Source organism: Cucurbita moschata, unplaced genomic scaffold (genome assembly GCF_002738365.1).
Source record: "Cucurbita moschata cultivar Rifu unplaced genomic scaffold, Cmos_1.0 Cmo_Scf00004, whole genome shotgun sequence".
Lineage (NCBI taxonomy): Eukaryota > Viridiplantae > Streptophyta > Magnoliopsida > Cucurbitales > Cucurbitaceae > Cucurbita > Cucurbita moschata.
In genome coordinates this window covers 5,890,715-5,908,709 of record NW_019268520.1, presented here as the reverse complement: position 1 = coordinate 5,908,709, position 17,995 = coordinate 5,890,715, and the positions used below count along the sequence as shown (strand labels likewise).

At 35.4% G+C, this 17,995-nt stretch overlaps 1 protein-coding gene across 1 annotated transcript in view; it reads right to left on the bottom strand.

The window, feature by feature from the left end:
• LOC111442173 (1,4-alpha-glucan-branching enzyme 2-2, chloroplastic/amyloplastic-like) overlaps positions 1-17,992 on the bottom strand; it is a 21,238-nt gene extending 3,246 nt beyond the window's left edge. Inside the window, exons 1-18 of the mRNA XM_023079458.1 lie at positions 17,744-17,992; positions 17,216-17,376; positions 15,032-15,282; positions 13,965-14,063; positions 12,771-12,813; positions 11,068-11,127; positions 10,896-10,976; positions 8,793-8,909; positions 8,324-8,407; positions 5,679-5,800; positions 5,406-5,525; positions 4,381-4,510; positions 4,180-4,290; positions 3,719-3,847; positions 2,568-2,671; positions 2,047-2,191; positions 470-617; positions 220-320 (exon numbers count right to left, since the gene is read on the bottom strand). Of these exons, the coding sequence (XP_022935226.1) occupies positions 220-320; positions 470-617; positions 2,047-2,191; positions 2,568-2,671; positions 3,719-3,847; positions 4,180-4,290; positions 4,381-4,510; positions 5,406-5,525; positions 5,679-5,800; positions 8,324-8,407; positions 8,793-8,909; positions 10,896-10,976; positions 11,068-11,127; positions 12,771-12,813; positions 13,965-14,063; positions 15,032-15,282; positions 17,216-17,376; positions 17,744-17,870 (2,133 nt within the window). The 5' untranslated portion in view covers positions 17,871-17,992. The remainder of the gene's footprint in view (positions 1-219; positions 321-469; positions 618-2,046; positions 2,192-2,567; positions 2,672-3,718; positions 3,848-4,179; positions 4,291-4,380; positions 4,511-5,405; positions 5,526-5,678; positions 5,801-8,323; positions 8,408-8,792; positions 8,910-10,895; positions 10,977-11,067; positions 11,128-12,770; positions 12,814-13,964; positions 14,064-15,031; positions 15,283-17,215; positions 17,377-17,743) is intronic.
• Between the last annotated feature and the right edge of the window lie 3 nt (positions 17,993-17,995).

The following is a 17,995-nucleotide window of genomic DNA, read 5'->3' as shown; positions in this document are numbered from 1 at the left end:
AAAACAAGCCAAATTTAAAAAAAAAAAAAAAAAAAAAAAAATGGTTATCATCAGGGCCCGAATAATTTGAGTTCTAACATTGTTATACACTACCAAATACCAGCTGGGAATCTGAGGCATTAGAACCTAAGGTTGAGCCTTTAGACACGTGATAATCACACTCTTCAATAAAATATCAACCAAAATTACAGAAGAAAATAAGAGTTCGCAATCACTCACCAAATCAAATCTACGCCGACATTTATCATAACTGAAGTTGTTTCCAGGAACTAGTGCACCACCAGGAAGATGCTGATCGCCCCTTGGAAAATCAATCCACTCTGAAAGGATGATGATAGACAAATGACTTTCCAAAGCAAACAATAGAGCAACACATTGATAAAACAAGATACTGCCAGATATTGAATGATTTATATGAAATATCATCCCAGTGATATAAAATAAAAGACTAAGCATAAGAGTATCTTACCAGGATGTCCAAATTCATTCCCCATGAAATTTAGGTATCCTTCTCCTCCCAATCCCATGGTAATAAGCCTTATCATTTTATGCAGTGGTACTCCACGATCAATTGCAGGAGTGGTTGGACTGTCCAAAGCCATGGAGTGATACATGTCCTGGAAAACATGAATATAAGAGAATTGCAGCCAAAATAATCCTCATCTTATGTGCTTCACATGGTCATTGGAAGCTAGTAAGTTAATAACTATTTATGTAATCTCAAAAAAACTAACCTGTTCCCTTCTAAAATTGGATAAACGGTTGTGAAGAGATGAAACAATAGACAAAAGTGAACATGCATGTAAAGATCTACAATTTATGAAGGTTTCGATAATTATACTTCCTTAATAAACTTGGATGAGGAGTTTCATTCTGCACAAATTTACCATGGATATAAGTATTTCTACATTTATCCATGTAAATCACAACTAAACCCAAAAACATAAGTCGATGGGTTACGGTAAATTTAATTGTATCAATATACTTTGTGGATTTGAAAATTTGTAGACAGTACAAGTGGAAATTAATATTAATTGGGGATTAAATTATGTTACAGAGATTTAAAGACTTCCCCATGTCAACTTGAAATTTAGAAAGAAAGAAAAAAAAAAAAAAAAACTTCTATATTTCAAATCAAATACAAGGTACATATTAGAAGAAAGACCATCTACCAGTAAGGAAACAAATTACAAATATAAATATTAAATACAAACACATACTACACAACTAATATTGCAAAGAATGAAGGAAATATAACAATCAAGCTTTCCAATAGTTCCTATTTTTTAATTTATTGCGGACAAGATCATGTAAATTTTCAGCAGCTGAAAGTAAATGGCAAATGCAGAACACCGTGCACACACGAAATTAGCATGCTAGCATGCCTTTCGACATTCTTGTAACGCAAAATTGCATGTGCCACTTTACCTTGGGGATTCATTTCCAGGTCTATAACTTTAACAATTATAATGAAATATGTGTAGTTTACTGCTCAGGATTCCGATGGAAGATAAAATTACAAGCTCTACAGTAAATTCTAGTCTGCGGTTTCTGTGATACTTTCTACCGTATGGATCCTACACAACCTAGTTGTTAGCTTATTGCATGTATATACGAATAAAAATAATTTGCAGCAAGTATGAGAATGTTTTCAATATAAGTATTTAAAGATAAATATGCTTTCAAGCACACTAACGAGAGAATGAGAAACGTATATCACGTGCTCCTAACACCATCAAATAACCTAGGAAACACCATCAAATAACCTAATGTCCTTTCTTAGACTCTTTAATAATATGCAAAGATTCTGACTTCTGAACTAAGATATTCCTTTTCATGAGAGGATTTCCATCATTGAACCTCAAATCAACATGATCTAAACCCTAGGGGGATGTACATGAAGAGAAAATAATGAAATAGAAAAACGATTTGACCATGAAACAGAAAACCAATGATACTAGACCAACAGCCTTTAATTTCATGTTTGCATGTGCATCAATATTTGACAAGTTCACAACATGGGAGTTGAGGGCGATGTTTATTAACCTTGTCCATCAACCAGAATGCAAGTGTTTTATCACCGACGAGAGCTTGGTCATGACTTTCAGCATATGCAACGCACTTCTCTGACCACCTTCTGTTAACAAGCGTGTGAACAATATCACCCATTTTCCAATCTTCATCGCTTTTCCTACACCATAGACAAAATTGGTTAAAGTAGAGCATATCATAGCTTTTTTACGTACATTTAGGGGAAATATTTTAATAATATTATTTCACATGGAGGAATTGTGTTACCACATTTCCAAATTTGTTCAAACTTCAGAAAATAGGTTCTAAAAGTATCATTAGGTCTGGAAAATTGTCCAATATCATATGGGTAATGTCATGCACTCGCTCTCAGCCAAGATATAAAATAGAGAAGTATAACACATGGTTTTTTTTAAAATAAAAGTAACAAACTTTATAAGAATTACTTTGGCATTTTACTAGTAATTAAGGTGATTTTTTTTTAACATATGTTTATAGCAAATCTAAATAAAGTATTGAGGAAGAAAACAACATACTTGAGAAGCTCGATCCATTTATCAGCAATGGCCATGTGCAGACGGTAATCAAATCCAATTCCACCGTCTTGGATAGGAATGCAAAAGGCAGGCATTCCACTGACCTGCAAAAATAAATTTTCATCTGATAAGACAGGAATATCTTCCCACTCTCATGGTAAAATCAAGTGTTCAAGAATCTAAAAGGCAATCTTTTAATAAAATAATCACTAAAAGGCAAATTTAACTTTGCATGTAGAATCAGAAAAGTTTTACCACATAACATAAATATTCGAGATATTCACAAAGCATGGATATGAATTGTGGCAGCAGTTTTCCCTCGGTTCAAGCTAATGTCAATTAAAAGGCACCAACGGAGCATGGGAAGTCTACTCTCACGAAACTACCCACTGATAATTGCTTACAACATGCCTACAACCCCTGTTTAAAATAGTATGCTCTCCTTTAACTTTAACTAACCTGATTTCCCAACCAACGGATAGGCGCACCCTCCCTCTCTTGGTCAATGGTTCTTAATTAGAATCCATTCTAATGGCTAAACGTGCTTGTATTCCGAAGATTTCTAGTATTCCATAATACTTTACAACTAATTATAAATCAAATTAATGTATCAAGTCAAATACAAGAGAAAGAAGTAACAAGAAAATAAAATTTAACCTATTCTAATCAGAACTTGTAAGCTTTTGATCTCAAATATTACAAATTAACCAAAATGATAATTTCTGAATTTTCTATGCACAAGAATGCTTTAATTTTGACATAAATTTTTAACACTCTCCTATCAGATGGATTGTCATACAATCCCAACTTGTTATCCAATTCTTCAAAATTAGGCCTTGGTAATAGTTTAGCAAGGATATCCACCGAGTAGGCACATAGTTGCATTGAACCATTATATCGTATGACTTACAAAATCAGGTGGAATATAAACATTCCATATATGTATATGATAATGTAAACACTGAGTTCCTGAAAGATGTATATGAATTCTTATCATCCCTAACCTAGACCTTCTCGGTAAAACAGATCAAACTTATTATTATCAAAATGATTTGATGTAAACACTGAGTTCCTGAAAGATGTATATGAATTGTTATCATCCCTAACCTATCTTAGACAAGAATATCAGTATATAAAGGTAAAAAACATACATCTTCACCAATTGAAACAGCCTCGGGATAAAGCCCATGAATCATATCATTCACCAGCATCAAATACACAACAGCATCAACATCTGTAGCAAATCCAAAGTACTCATTGTAGTTTCCAGTGAACACTGTCTGAAACACCCACAAAGAAAGAAAAAAGAAAGTTCTCGTCATAAGCCAAAGCATGACGTAATAGTATAAATCCTGACATAGTGAACAATGGAAGCCAACTAGAGTGCGAGGATTTGCCATATCAAAAAATAAAATGATAGAGAGTTGCAGATCTATAGGCAGGGAACTGTTTGACCCTTTTTTCTTTTCTTTTCTTTTTTTCTTTTTTCTTTTTCTTTTTGGACAAGAGAATGTCTTTCATAAGCCTTTATAACCAGATTTCTCAAGGAACAAAAGCCTTGCACCGTGCCCCATCATGTGATATAAGTTCCCAACCCTCGTCGGTAAATTACCTCCAAGCCATGATGAGTGTACATCATTGAGGTCACACCATCAAATCTGAACCCGTCAAACTTGTATTCTTCCAGCCACCATCTTGCATTTGATAGTAGAAACCTTAGTACCTAAATGAACAAGACATATCACGCAACCTTAGGTTATATACAGGCATGAGATAAACTACAAAAGAAAAAAATAAGAGAAAAAAATCTTACTTCCCAGCTTCCATAATTAAAAAGACGAGAATCCCACATCCAATGATAACCTCGTGATCCAGAATGAAAGTAATGGCCATCAGTACCATCAAACGAGTTCAGTCCATCCAACACATTCTTAGACGCATGACTGTATTTGTATCAGATACAAATCAATAAAGCATTATGCTTTTTTTCTTTAAATGAAAAATAGATGAATAAAGAAAAAATGGACTTGGAAGAACACTATACATCGGCATGTAAAACAAAGAACCAGATAGTGGATTTAAATATATAGCCAAAGATTTCAAAAAATTATGGTCAGACTAAACAGCATCTAAAAAATTATACTTGTAAGAATCCATGCATTCATTAAAAAATAATAATAATACAAATACAAATACAATAAAGAGCTTAAAGGAAAGGTGACCAAAATTAATTATAGAAAAGGACTAAAACAAAACAAGGCCAAGGTCATAATTTCCAAAAGACCAAGTGACGAAAGCCAAAAGGGAGGCATTAAACTTGGCCACCTCCCAAACCTATTTACCTGATATTTCCATCTCTCTAAAAATTTCATTATTCCTTTCTAACCAAATACCCCACAGCCCAATGGAGAGAATTTTATTTTATTTATATAATTTCTTTTGAAACTCCAGGATCTTTTGTTAAACATTCTATTCTACCAAGAAATGAATAGTCATCCTTCCTATTAAAAGAAAAGTCCCATTGTATAACACAGATAAAATCGATTGGATTATACCGCATAAACCTGCGGGAGCTATCACTGATGAAATTGATTTTCCCCAGTTATTTTGCATGTCATTGTCATCATTTATGAAGAAAAGTAGCAAGAATTACCACTCGCCTCCATACATGCCAAGGGATATAAAAAGACAATTCTTTAATCCTAAAAAAGCTAGGCAACGAATACTGAAGGATTTAGAACAAAATAAAAATTGAAAAACAATGCTCCCACTATGTACAGGAAATTAAATAGAGTTTCTAGTTCTTTCCATAATCTTGATCTCTTTTTCTTTGTTTACCTATGAACAATATCCATGAGAACAAGCAGGCCGAGCTCATGAGCTTTATCTATCAAAGATTTCAGTTCTTCAGGGGTTCCACAGCGACTGCTTGGAGCAAAAAAGTTGGTGACATGGTACCTATATTAAAATACTCAAGTTAACAAGAACTCAGGGAGCTACCACACAAACTGATGGCAGTAGTTCTGAGAAGGCTGCATATCATTATTGACAAAATTATACGTAAAACCCCCATAATTTAGAAAAATCAGCATATAATAAACATGAACTTACCCAAAACTAGCATAGTAGGAATGCTCTTGTATAGCCATGATCTGAACAGCATTGTATCCAAGTTTCTTAATGCGAGGAAGGACATCATCTCGAAAGTTTGCATATGTATTTATAATAGGTTCCTACATTTCATTGTTGAGTATATCAAGACCTGAATGAAGAATGTTGTACAGTGGCAAAACTTAAGGTCCAAGGTTGTTGTAAATGAACATTTCAATATCCATTTTTTTCTATTCTCTGACAAATAAATCATGAAGCAATCCTTAGATAGCTCCATCTTTCTCACTCCTATCTCCATACACTTCTTTCCTTCTTTAAGCTTTTTCAAGTAATTTTTAGGGTTATCTGCTTTACAGTGTTCCTATCTATCTTACATCAAATTTCTCGCGCCTTCTAAAGTATGCAGACAAATTGAAAAAAGAAACATGCAAAACCTTTTTTAGAAAGGTGACGATACAAGTGGAGATACAAGTGGTATTGTCTCAGTATAATCATGCAAATTCCAATTATCTGAAAGATAATGAGGGGCACACAAAGGATGGCTGGAAATAAAAAGGTTCAATGCAGTAAATTGGTAGTTTGGCTTGTGAATTCGGGCACAGCAGGGCAAAATGACAATGAAAATATTCTTCTAGGAATTTAAGCTCATCAGCCTGCACTTCAAGGCAGGGAAGACCACAGTCAGAGTTTGATAAGGGAAGCGGTGATCAAGTTAGTTTTTTGGTTGGTTTCAGAGTTGGTTTCTTTTATGTTACTCCCAAGCACAATTTTGAACAGGAAGATAATGAGGGGCACACAAGTGGTATTGTCTCAGTATAATCATGCAAATTCCAATTATCTGAAAGATAATGAGGGGCACACAAAGGATGGCTGGAAATAAAAAGGTTCAATGCAGTAAATTGGTAGTTTGGCTTGTGAATTCGGGCACAGCAGGGCAAAATGACAATGAAAATATTCTTCTAGGAATTTAAGCTCATCAGCCTGCACTTCAAGGCAGGGAAGACCACAGTCAGAGTTTGATAAGGGAAGCGGTGATCAAGTTAGTTTTTTGGTTGGTTTCAGAGTTGGTTTCTTTTATGTTACTCCCAAGCACAATTTTGAACAGGAAGATAGTGAGGGGCACACAAGTGGTATTGTCTCAGTATAATCATGCAAATTCCAATTATCTGAAAGATAATGAGGGGCACACAAAGGATGGCTGGAAATAAAAAGGTTCAATGCAGTAAATTGGTAGTTTGGCTTGTGAATTCGGGCACAGCAGGGCAAAATGACAATGAAAATATTCTTCTAGGAATTTAAGCTCATCAGTCTGCACTTCAAGGCAGGGAAGACCACAGTCAGAGTTTGATAAGGGAAGCGGTGATCAAGTTAGTTTTTTGGTTGGTTTCAGAGTTGGTTTCTTTTATGTTACTCCCAAGCACAATTTTGAACAGGAAGATAATGAGGGGCACACAAGTGGTATTGTCTCAGTATAATCATGCAAATTCCAATTATCTGAAAGATAATGAGGGGCACACAAAGGATGGCTGGAAATAAAAAGGTTCAATGCAGTAAATTGGTAGTTTGGCTTGTGAATTCGGGCACAGCAGGGCAAAATGACAATGAAAATATTCTTCTAGGAATTTAAGCTCATCAGTCTGCACTTCAAGGCAGGGAAGACCACAGTCAGAGTTTGATAAGGGAAGCGGTGATCAAGTTAGTTTTTTGGTTGGTTTCAGAGTTGGTTTCTTTTATGTTACTCCCAAGCACAATTTTGAACAGGAAGATAGTGAGGGGCACACAAGTGGTATTGTCTCAGTATAATCATGCAAATTCCAATTATCTGAAAGATAATGAGGGGCACACAAAGGATGGCTGGAAATAAACAGGTTCAATGCAGTAAATTGGTAGTTTGGCTTGTGAATTCGGGCACAGCAGGGCAAAATGACAATGAAAATATTCTTCTAGGAATTTAAGCTCATCAGTCTGCACTTCAAGGCAGGGAAGACCACAGTCAGAGTTTGATAAGGGAAGCGGTGATCAAGTTAGTTTTTTGGTTGGTTTCAGAGTTGGTTTCTTTTATGTTACTCCCAAGCACAATTTTGAACAGGAAGATAGTGAGGGGCACACAAGTGGTATTGTCTCAGTATAATCATGCAAATTCCAATTATCTGAAAGATAATGAGGGGCACACAACAAGTGGTATTGTCTCAGTATAATCATGCAAATTCCAATTATCTGAAAGATAATGAGGGGCACACAAAGGATGGCTGGAAATAAACAGGTTCAATGCAGTAAATTGGTAGTTTGGCTTGTGAATTCGGGCACAGCAGGGCAAAATGACAATGAAGGTTCAATGCAGTAAATTGGTAGTTTGGCTTGTGAATTCGGGCACAGCAGGGCAAAATGACAATGAAAATATTCTTCTAGGAATTTAAGCTCATCAGTCTGCACTTCAAGGCAGAGAAGACCACAGTCAGAGTTTGATAAGGGAAGCGGTGATCAAGTTAGTTTTTTGGTTGGTTTCAGAGTTGGTTTCTTTTATGTTACTCCCAAGCACAATTTTGAACAGGAAGTAATTTTGGCATGGAAAAGAACACAAAGAAAAAGAGAATAAACATTTAGACAGAACACAGTATCTATCACAGGGAACAGAAGTTGCTTACCGTACTACTCATACCAACATGGCTCTCATAAATTCTAAGTGACTTTGGCTTTTTTGGCCGAGGATGCTGAAATACATACTTTTCCTACAACAACAGAAAATACAGTTTAGTAAAACAAACAGTTTGCAGCTTAGATGTAGAAAGTCATAAATTGCAACAGTTAAGGATTTCCTCACCCCTGATTTCACTAAACAAGTGAAAAATTTAAGATAGGAATTTTATTTCCTCTTTGATAGGCAATATCACTAAACTAAGAAATATATTATTAGCCATTGATTTTGCAACGCTCAATCGATTTACAACGTATAATCTAATGTCAGTTGTATATTTTTCCCAATATTTATCAATAGCTGCAGAAATGCAGTTCCAAAAGGTTTTCCATACTGCCTGAACAATTGTAAGACATGAGGGAAATTTTTCCACACTGGCTGAACGATTGTAAGACATGAGGTAAATTTATAAACCATACCTCTTCTGGTGGATCATAGTATATACCATTGTAAGGTATTTCACCCGGAGGCTGTACAGAAAACTTGATCCAAGCAGGAATTGAGTCTTTGATGCCAGAAGGAGTATCCATTCGAATCTATAAGTGACAAAGATCAAGTCATGAAGCAATAAGAACAAAGTTGTTAACAACATTACACAATAAAACAATTCATTTGTGCCTTTCATCAGAAAAGGCTAATTTGATTGGGCCTCTGTAATATTCTATGTCGAAGGGTGACAGAGGATCGTGATCATATTCTAAGTCTTGACTTATCTAGATGTAGGGGTTGAAAAAAGATGATCGAAGAATTCCTTCTCCACCCACTTCGCGAGAAAGGACGTTTTGTGGCAAGCCAGAGTATGTGTGGTTTTGTGGAGCCTTTGCAGAGAATAATAACAGAATTTTTAGAGAACTTGAGCATTCTCTTAGGGCTATTTGGTCTATTGTTAGATTTCATATTTCCGTGATGAAACTTTCTTGTTGTTACTCGTTAAGTCATATTTTTCTTGATTGGAGACCCGTTTTACTCAATTGGAGCCTATTCTAGTAGTGTTAGGACTTCTTGTGCAGGCTCATTTTTTGTATGTTTGGATAAATTTTTCGTTCTCACACAAAAAATAAAAATAAAAAACATTCTGTTAAAATTAACACAACATAAAGAGGAAGTTTTTCCTGATATCTATACAACAGTCATAAAATGTCAAGATATATAATTGAGAATTCTCCTAAAAGTAGAACGAATTATCCACCAAGCTATTTCCTACTTAACTATATAATATATGAATACATAAGAGGTCGTGAAAGCTTTACCAATCAAATGTTTCAAAACCTTTTAAGGATCATTAAATTGCACTGTTTACCACTAGTGTCCAACTTAGATGCTTCAGCTGTGCACCCTCATCTACGAAAACATTCTCAACCAGTAGTATGAATCAGAATATATCATTTCTTTGAAAAAAAAATCACTTTTGGTAGAATTTACAAAGCTCGACAAACAGAACCAAGTGAAGAAACATAGCAATATCCTAGAGACAAGGAGAAAACTTGCAGAGGCCACAATCACTCCTATTGCTTCTGAATTTATCAGCCAAAGAAATTTTGAACAACTCAAACAAAAATAAATAAATAAATTTTGAACAATGATTTTTAGTTTAGCACGACCTTAAAGGTGGAAAGTACTAGCCATCTTTAAAAATGACAATACAAGCGACAAACTCCATTAGAAAGAAACGCCAGGCAAAAGAGTGAATGTAAGTAGGAAGAAACTAAACACAAGAAGAAAATGGATGACAAGGGAGTAGAGAGAAAGGGAAAGAGAGAGCCATTGCTTAACAACTCTTCATTCAAGTAGGAACATTGGATGCAACACGTGTTGCACATTGGAAAACTATGCTTCAGATGAATGTTTCAGCCTTGGGATTCATTTGTTTCAGGCTCATATTCCCTTCATTGATGAAAATATTATTGAACACCAGTATTTGGTAATTTCTGGCTCTGTATTGCCCAATAAAGACAATTAAACAAATTGTTTTCAACTATTTTAATCTCAGAGAAATTAAGCAAGAGTGAGGTCGCATGAAAAGCCCCAACATAGGATGCCTTATATGAACATCTATTCTCATTAGTTTTCCATTTGCAAAAATAGTTCTGAATCATAAAGCCAACTTTTAATATCATGTACATAAGCAATTTTCTCTTTTCCTCCACTGGATGGTTGGCAGCTCTCGCTTATGTCACCTAACACCACTCTTATGTTTTACTGGGAAATCCCATATAAAATGGAAAATGAGCTTTTCTGGATGCACATTGAGAGGGCTTTTATATGGCTTACTTGGCAAGAAAGGAGTCAAAGAATGTTTAAAGAAAAGGAGTTTGTTTTTACAGGTATTCTGATGCTATAGTCTTTTGTTTATTATTTGGTGTAAATACTCTCCTCTTTTCCATCACTATAGTCTCCCCATTCTTTTGCAATTTCATACCAGCAATGAACTTTTCACATTTACTGAAACAAATGTCTTCTAGAGGCTTAAAATCACGATTATTTTCCTTGTACAACTTATATACGATTATCAGAATATATACCTTCACGCGAGAACCGTGAGGAATGGCTGAGGAACCGTCCGCATTATGAGGCAAAAAAATTTCCCAGACACCAAACTCATTCTGCAAAGTTTAAAAACAACTGTAAATGGCATACTAAATCCAAAAAGAGTACTAAAATGCACAAAAAGTATCTACAACAAGTATTCCATACCCGGGTCATAATATCTGCAGTAGGATTCCAATTGTTGAAGTCTCCAATCAACGCAGCTGACTAAAAGAACAAGACAAAGATTATTTTCCTTGAAGTTCACCAAAAACATATATGCGCAGAAAAAGTCTCAAGAAGGCCAGAAAATTTCTCCAAAGCACCATTAAGCCATACTGTTTTCAATTAATTGAAAGCTGATTGGGTGTCACGGAAATGGTTTCTGCTTACAGAATAAAAATTGAGCAAAAGCATGTTTTGACGACTGTTTTCTTAAAGTTATTTTCTCACGGTTAAATTTCAATGATGACTTGTCTTTGGAAGTAATTGGAGTTATTTTTCTACCAAAGTAAAGAGACTGTGAATATGTTTTAAGTGCACAATAAAAAGATGCCGTCAACATTTGTTCAAGGAGATTCTCAGAACTTCAGAAAGAGCCAAAAACGAATGGGTAGTTGATTAAGAAAGCTGATCTCCTAGATCAATCTGAGTTCTTTTCCTCTCTTTTTCAAAAAGTGACTTGGCTGTTGATAGTGAAGAGAAGAAAAAAAAACCGGTGGAATTTTAATCATGCTATAAGCTTCTCAGACATGGAAAAAAAACAGGTGGAAATTTATTCATGCTATGAGCTTCTCAGACCTGGTCAACTGGGCAACAAGATGTTTCTAAACTAATTTTGATGAAATGGTTCGAAGAAGAAACTATTAAATTACCAATGAATCAAAAAACTTAAGCTGATGGGTCATAATAAATTTAATTATATCAATATTTCGACAGAAATCGTCATGACAAAGCTCATGGAAGAAGAATTGGAAGTTGCAAAAACCTGGTCCTCGAGAATGGATAAGGAGTTGCATCTTGTTCCAAACTACCAACGGCAACCACCTTCCAATTTGTAACCATCACAATAAAAACCCCTCACAGGTTTTACAACTGTAGAAGCAATCTTCTCAGGAAGCCGGAATACGTACATATGAAACATTGGGAAGGTTTGAAATCCAACATAATGTTGAGCTACGGTCCCTATATAGTGTATGCTAAAGCAAGCAGCTCAAAAAGATTTAAGGAAAATCCCATCATTAAAGTAAGGGAAAATTAAATTTCATTTGGGAGCTTAGACATGGAAGCATTTGCACTGTGACTTCAATAAAAAGCTCCTTGGATTGCTACTTCTCCGAATTGGTGAGTCATTTTCCAAAAGAACGATGAAACCTTGCTCCATCTCTTCATAACTTGCCCTTTGCAGTTTCTTGCAGTTTCTTTTCGGGAGTTATCCTCATGGCTTTCAATTGGAACCTAGCTCTTCCCGGAAATATGACTACATATATAGAAGTGGTCCTTATGAGTCATCCTTTTGACAAGGAAAAGGAAGTTTAATGGAATTGCTTCATCGAAGCTTTCTTTTGGTTTTACATGGATAGAGTGCGAGCGTCACATCATTGAGGATAAAGCCACCACCTTTAATGAATTTTTTTGCTCATCTTACCTACATTGCTATCTCTTGGTGTAAATTACAACCTCATTTTATACCATACAACCTCACTTCTCTCATTGTCCTAAGTGTTTATTGTAATTCCTTTTGACACACTGTCATATTTTATAATTTCTATCTCATCAATGAAATGAAGGAATCTATGTTTCTCAATAAAAAAATAATAGTAATAATTAAAATAATTCTTTTATAAAGAAAAAAGTAGGGGAAAACTGACCATGGCTCCTGGTGCCCATTCCCTGTACGTGATACCCGTGGCACTGAAAAAACCAATTGAGAACAAATTTAGGAGCCATAGAAGAAATTTGTCATGCATAGTTTAAATAACGGTGTATAGGAAAAAGGCGATTGGACCTGCTATTATTAACAAACATAACAGAAGAGAGGGTGAACTAGTGAGAAAGAAGTGAAAGTGGGGGGCCTTATTTGTAGCTAACTAGTAGGTGGGAAAGGCGTGCACACCTAGTGGCCATTAAGGATAGCTGATGTTATGGTGAGAAGTACTCAGGTGAAAAACTAACAAATGGGAGAGAAAGGTGTACTGAATTTTCCCTTAGGCTTGCACTTCTATGAACCGTCTTAAATCTGAAGTAAACTCTATCACAGGGTACTGAATGAAATTATTTCAAGATATATTAACGTAAATTAGGTTATGGACGTAATAATAGAAAAATGAGATTAATCAAGAGTATCTGTGATGAAATAATCGAGCCACAAAAGAAGTTTCACCAAAATTGAAAATTGTCTTAACTACTGGCCTTCACATGACCCTAGGTTTCCGGAATAAGTAGGCTTATGGAAACTTTTTATTTGAGATAAAAAAAAAGCACCACTTCACAAAAACAATTACTTCCAAAATAACCTGTCACTTACGGAAACTTTTTATTTGAGATAAAAAAAAACACCACTTCACAATACTATAACAATTACTTCCAAAATCACCTTTGTCACTTCGGATTGCAAAAAACCTACTCCTTCCTCAGTAAATATACACATATTGACTCACAGGCAACTGCTGATTGAAAGCACCAAATACTGAAAGTAGGAGATGGTAAGCCCACATATTTTTTCCGTTATTTATTGTTCATCAATTATTTTCCATATTTCTGCATACTTGTCTCCTTATTTCCCTGAGATTGCTGAAATATATACATGCCTCTTGCCATACTTTATTTTCTGCATACAAATATATTCTCCATACAACAGCAGTAAAAGAATAGATAGAAAAATTATTATATGAAAGGTTCAAATTTTGTTACATATAAAGCCAATCATAAGGAGGTCAGAATCAGAGTTCACACTTGTGTGTGTGTGAGAGTGAGTGAGTGAGTTTGTGCATGTGCGTGAGAGAGAGAGAGAGAGAGAGAGAGAGAGAGAGACGCAGGCAGCACATAGAAACCAAGAAAGTTACCTGCGTGTGAAACCGAACTTTTCATATCCACGAGAGAATGCCTCTAAACCACCTTCATTCTGGTCAATAGCCTCCCTCATCCTTCTGTACTGTCCATATCTAAAAACGTATAGAAATGGTTAAACTTTATTCAGTATGCTACGAAAAAACACCTTAAAATATATCTTACAAGCAGTGCCAACTTACGAGACGAATGGCCAATTGAAGGGAAAAAAAAGAAGAAGGAATGTGGTTATGCAAATAAGGAGGGGAGAATACCTACTACAAAACCAAATATATTACACAAACCTTTGACATTAAATCTTCAAAATGGACTCTAGTAAGGGTCCTGTTGTGGAGATCTGTAGTTCACGGTATTGATGGTTCATAAACTAAAGTGATTATTCCATGCTCAATCCTCTTCTATCATGAAGTCAAAGTTGATCTTACAAAACAAGAACGCCCAATCGCTACTTGATTATCATAAAACATTTTCACATCCTTCTATGACCTTAATTCTATTAATATTTTATTTTATGACATCCTTTGTCATGTATCATAGCACTAAATTCAGCCTGCGCACTAGGAAAATTCTAATGGTCTGAATATAGCATTTTTTCATGTTACCAAATGACATGGGTAAAGCCTTAATTATAATACTATATGTAAGGATAAAAATAACAGTAGAGAAGGAAAGGAAAGAACACCCACAAAATATTTACATAAATGAGCCTAATGAATAGGATTTGAATAATGGGCCCAAATAATGGGCTACTCCATTTACCGGAGAGGCAAAGTAGCTAAAAACTCCACTACTTGAGACCGCCCACTATTTCTAATTATGTTAACTAGCAATATGTGTTTTAGTTCCTAATTTTTTAAAACAGCCTCCATGTTTATATAGTCCAAAGTCTTCCAAATTCCTTTTCAAGATCCTTTCTGTAAATATAATTCTTCTTTTTATCAATATCGGGTGGGTGTATTTTTGGAATCCCCTTGGCTTTGTTCAGGATGATGCCTTATTCCGTGCTGTACTTATTCTAGGTCTAATGGAAGTGATACCTATCAAGGATGACTAACAAACTTACCGGTAATCAAGATGTTCTCTGTGATTCAACAAATATGGATCTATTTCGTAGATTCTCTGTCCACCGCCAGGTGGAGGAATGGACCTCACAGTGAAATCAGCGTTGTTACTTTTTGAAGGAATTGATATCTCCTCCAGCGGTGCTTGATCACCATCAACATTATCTACTGGCAATGATTGAAGATCTTGATCTGTTTCTTCAATAAGCTTCTCATCAGCTTCCATTGTTTGATTATCTACATCATGAAGCACCTGAAACCATATTACAAGACAATGAAACAAATTTATTGAGAAGAGAATAGATGTGGCAACGAAAGTAACCATGAGTATAAAGACAAAAGTAAAGACATCAAGTCAGTACGACTAACAGACAAAAGCTATCCTGAATGAAAATCCTTAGAATGAAAAACGTAATTGAACGGGCCTAGATAATAGAAATTTTTTACAAACAGTACTAAATCAGAGCAAGGATAGCTAGATGGCTGATTTGTAGGCTTGATTCTAAAATAGGTTGGGGGAATTAAGATTCTTTGTACACCCCTGGAGATTTAAAACATCTCACATATAGTTAGAACCATTTCATACAACTCAAAGAGGTTACCAACATAATTAATGGCATGATTTTTGAGAATTAGAATTCAATTGTAGTTTTTTATTATTATGTATAAGTATTTATTTATGTGAATGACATATACAAAAACTTCAGAGATATAAAAACAGCTCTTCAATTGGAAGCAAAATAATAAGAAAAAGCTTTGGAAGAAGAGCTCCAAAGAGAAACAAATCAGACCACAGACCCAAAATCCTTGAAAGATCCTTCCATCCTCTACAAAATGTAAAATAAAATAAAACTAAGAATAGCTTTAACCATGTAACATTTAGAGCGTCAAATGCAATTAGATCCATTTTTGGGTATTAAATTAATAAGACCAAATGCCCAAAGCTTTCTTGTTGAGATTGGTGAAACCACAAATGAAAGATGCAAGGTTCCGAGGACTGGTCCAGGGAAAGCCAAGTCAATGTTGAAAAATTAAATCAAAAGAGCTCCCTTCAAATAATTGAGAGAAGAGGCATTTCAAAAGCAAGCAGACAGCAGTCACAGCAAGAATTGAAAAAATATACACATTCGGTAGTGGGTAACGATGTCTCTCTTGAACTATGTCGCAAGTGCTAAGCCCTCCTTGACAACAGTCCAAACCAAAACTTATTTTCTTTGAATATTGGCATTTGCAAAATGCAACTCCACATAATTATTTTTTTACCTACGAAAGAAACTTGTATGCACAGTCTCAATTTTTATTTAGAACAGAAGGCCATCCAGTGACAGGTTGTCTTCAACCGCGTAATTGAATTTCTATCATTGACATGAAAAATAATTTATTTCACCCAGAACAAAAACTAACCTTCCTGCTTATTTCACACCTTTCATAACTCCACAATACCATGTAAACTGATTTTATATCATCACATTGCCATGCAAGTCCATCGACAATGCACCTATGACTGACTACAAGGCTGTGGTTTCTTAGCAGCAATTTTTATTTATTTATTTTGAGAAGAGAAACCAATTTCATTGGTGAATGAAATAACAGAAGCTTAATGGACTCCCAACACCAAGAGGTGAACTACAACAAAGATCTCCCACTAGAAATTATAAAAAAATAAATTAAAAAAAAAATCTATAATCTCTAAAAGGATGTGTATGTACCCCATGGGAAGGATGATCCATAACAACTGAAGATAGATTAGCCGACATGTCATTTGGCAAAACCACAGACCAACCAAAAGCATCAAGCACTGTTTTCCAATACTGAGTAGGGTGCAATGAGCAAAAAGATGGCAAGGATGCTTTGAGGAAGAAAAGCACATGACACACCAATATGAAGAGAGGGCGAAATGAGTCATTCTCCTTTATAAGCAATCAGCTCTATTATCAAAGTCCACCGTGACTAAGTTCCCATAAGAAATTTTAATTTTCCTAGGATAAGTATTCTTCCATATCACATAATATGAATATTTTTCGAATCATTACCATTAGTGTGAACAAAGTCATTCATGATATTGGTTTCTTAACAGAAATTTGGCTCTCCAATATCGAATAAATGGTTTAGAATCTAAATTTCAGCTTAAATTGCAATAAAAGCTGTAACAATCTCAGTAAAACCAATAACATAATATCATTAACCTGAGTGTCCTCGGAGGCAGGGTCAGAAGTTTCAGACAGCCCGGCCAAAGTCGAAGATCTATTGCTTCCAGTCCCAGGAACCAGGACCTTGTCCGAAGCAGCATTTGCAGTCGACAGCACGGAACCAGAATCATGAGTAGACTTGCTTACAACAATCTTCCCTGCAAACAAGGATCGCTTCAATTCCATGGACAGAAGAACAAATCTCCGGAAACAGATTAATTAATTTCACAAGCACGAACTGAAGTTCATTAACAACTAATCAGTTTACAAGTCCTCTAAACAACAAGAACTCACAATACACCCCGTAGTGATAACCAGCCAGGAAAATCTTAGCACATAACATACACTTACAGCCAACGCCAGTGATCCAAATCAACCTTTCAACGCATATAAACGACATTTTAAGGCAAAGATAAGCAGAAAAAACTAATCAAACAAGAAAATCAAGTGGAGCTCCAGGAGTCTACATCTTATAAAAGAGTAAAAACATTATTAGGAATGAAAATGCAAAAGTGAGATGAGTACTAGCAGACGAGTCCTTCCGCAGGAAGAGAGACATCGGCGTCCTCCTGTCGCCATTGACGGTGGAGTCAGAGCACTTGCAGATTGGCGGAACTGCAGGGAACCGAATCCCTGGGATCGTATAAACCATTTTCCGACGAGAAAAGGAGAAAGGTTGAGAACAATGGAAGCAGCAAGAGATTGAATGAAGGTGATGAAACTGCGTGAAGACAGTTAAGAGAGAAAAATAAAAGTGAATCTGTATGTATACACTAT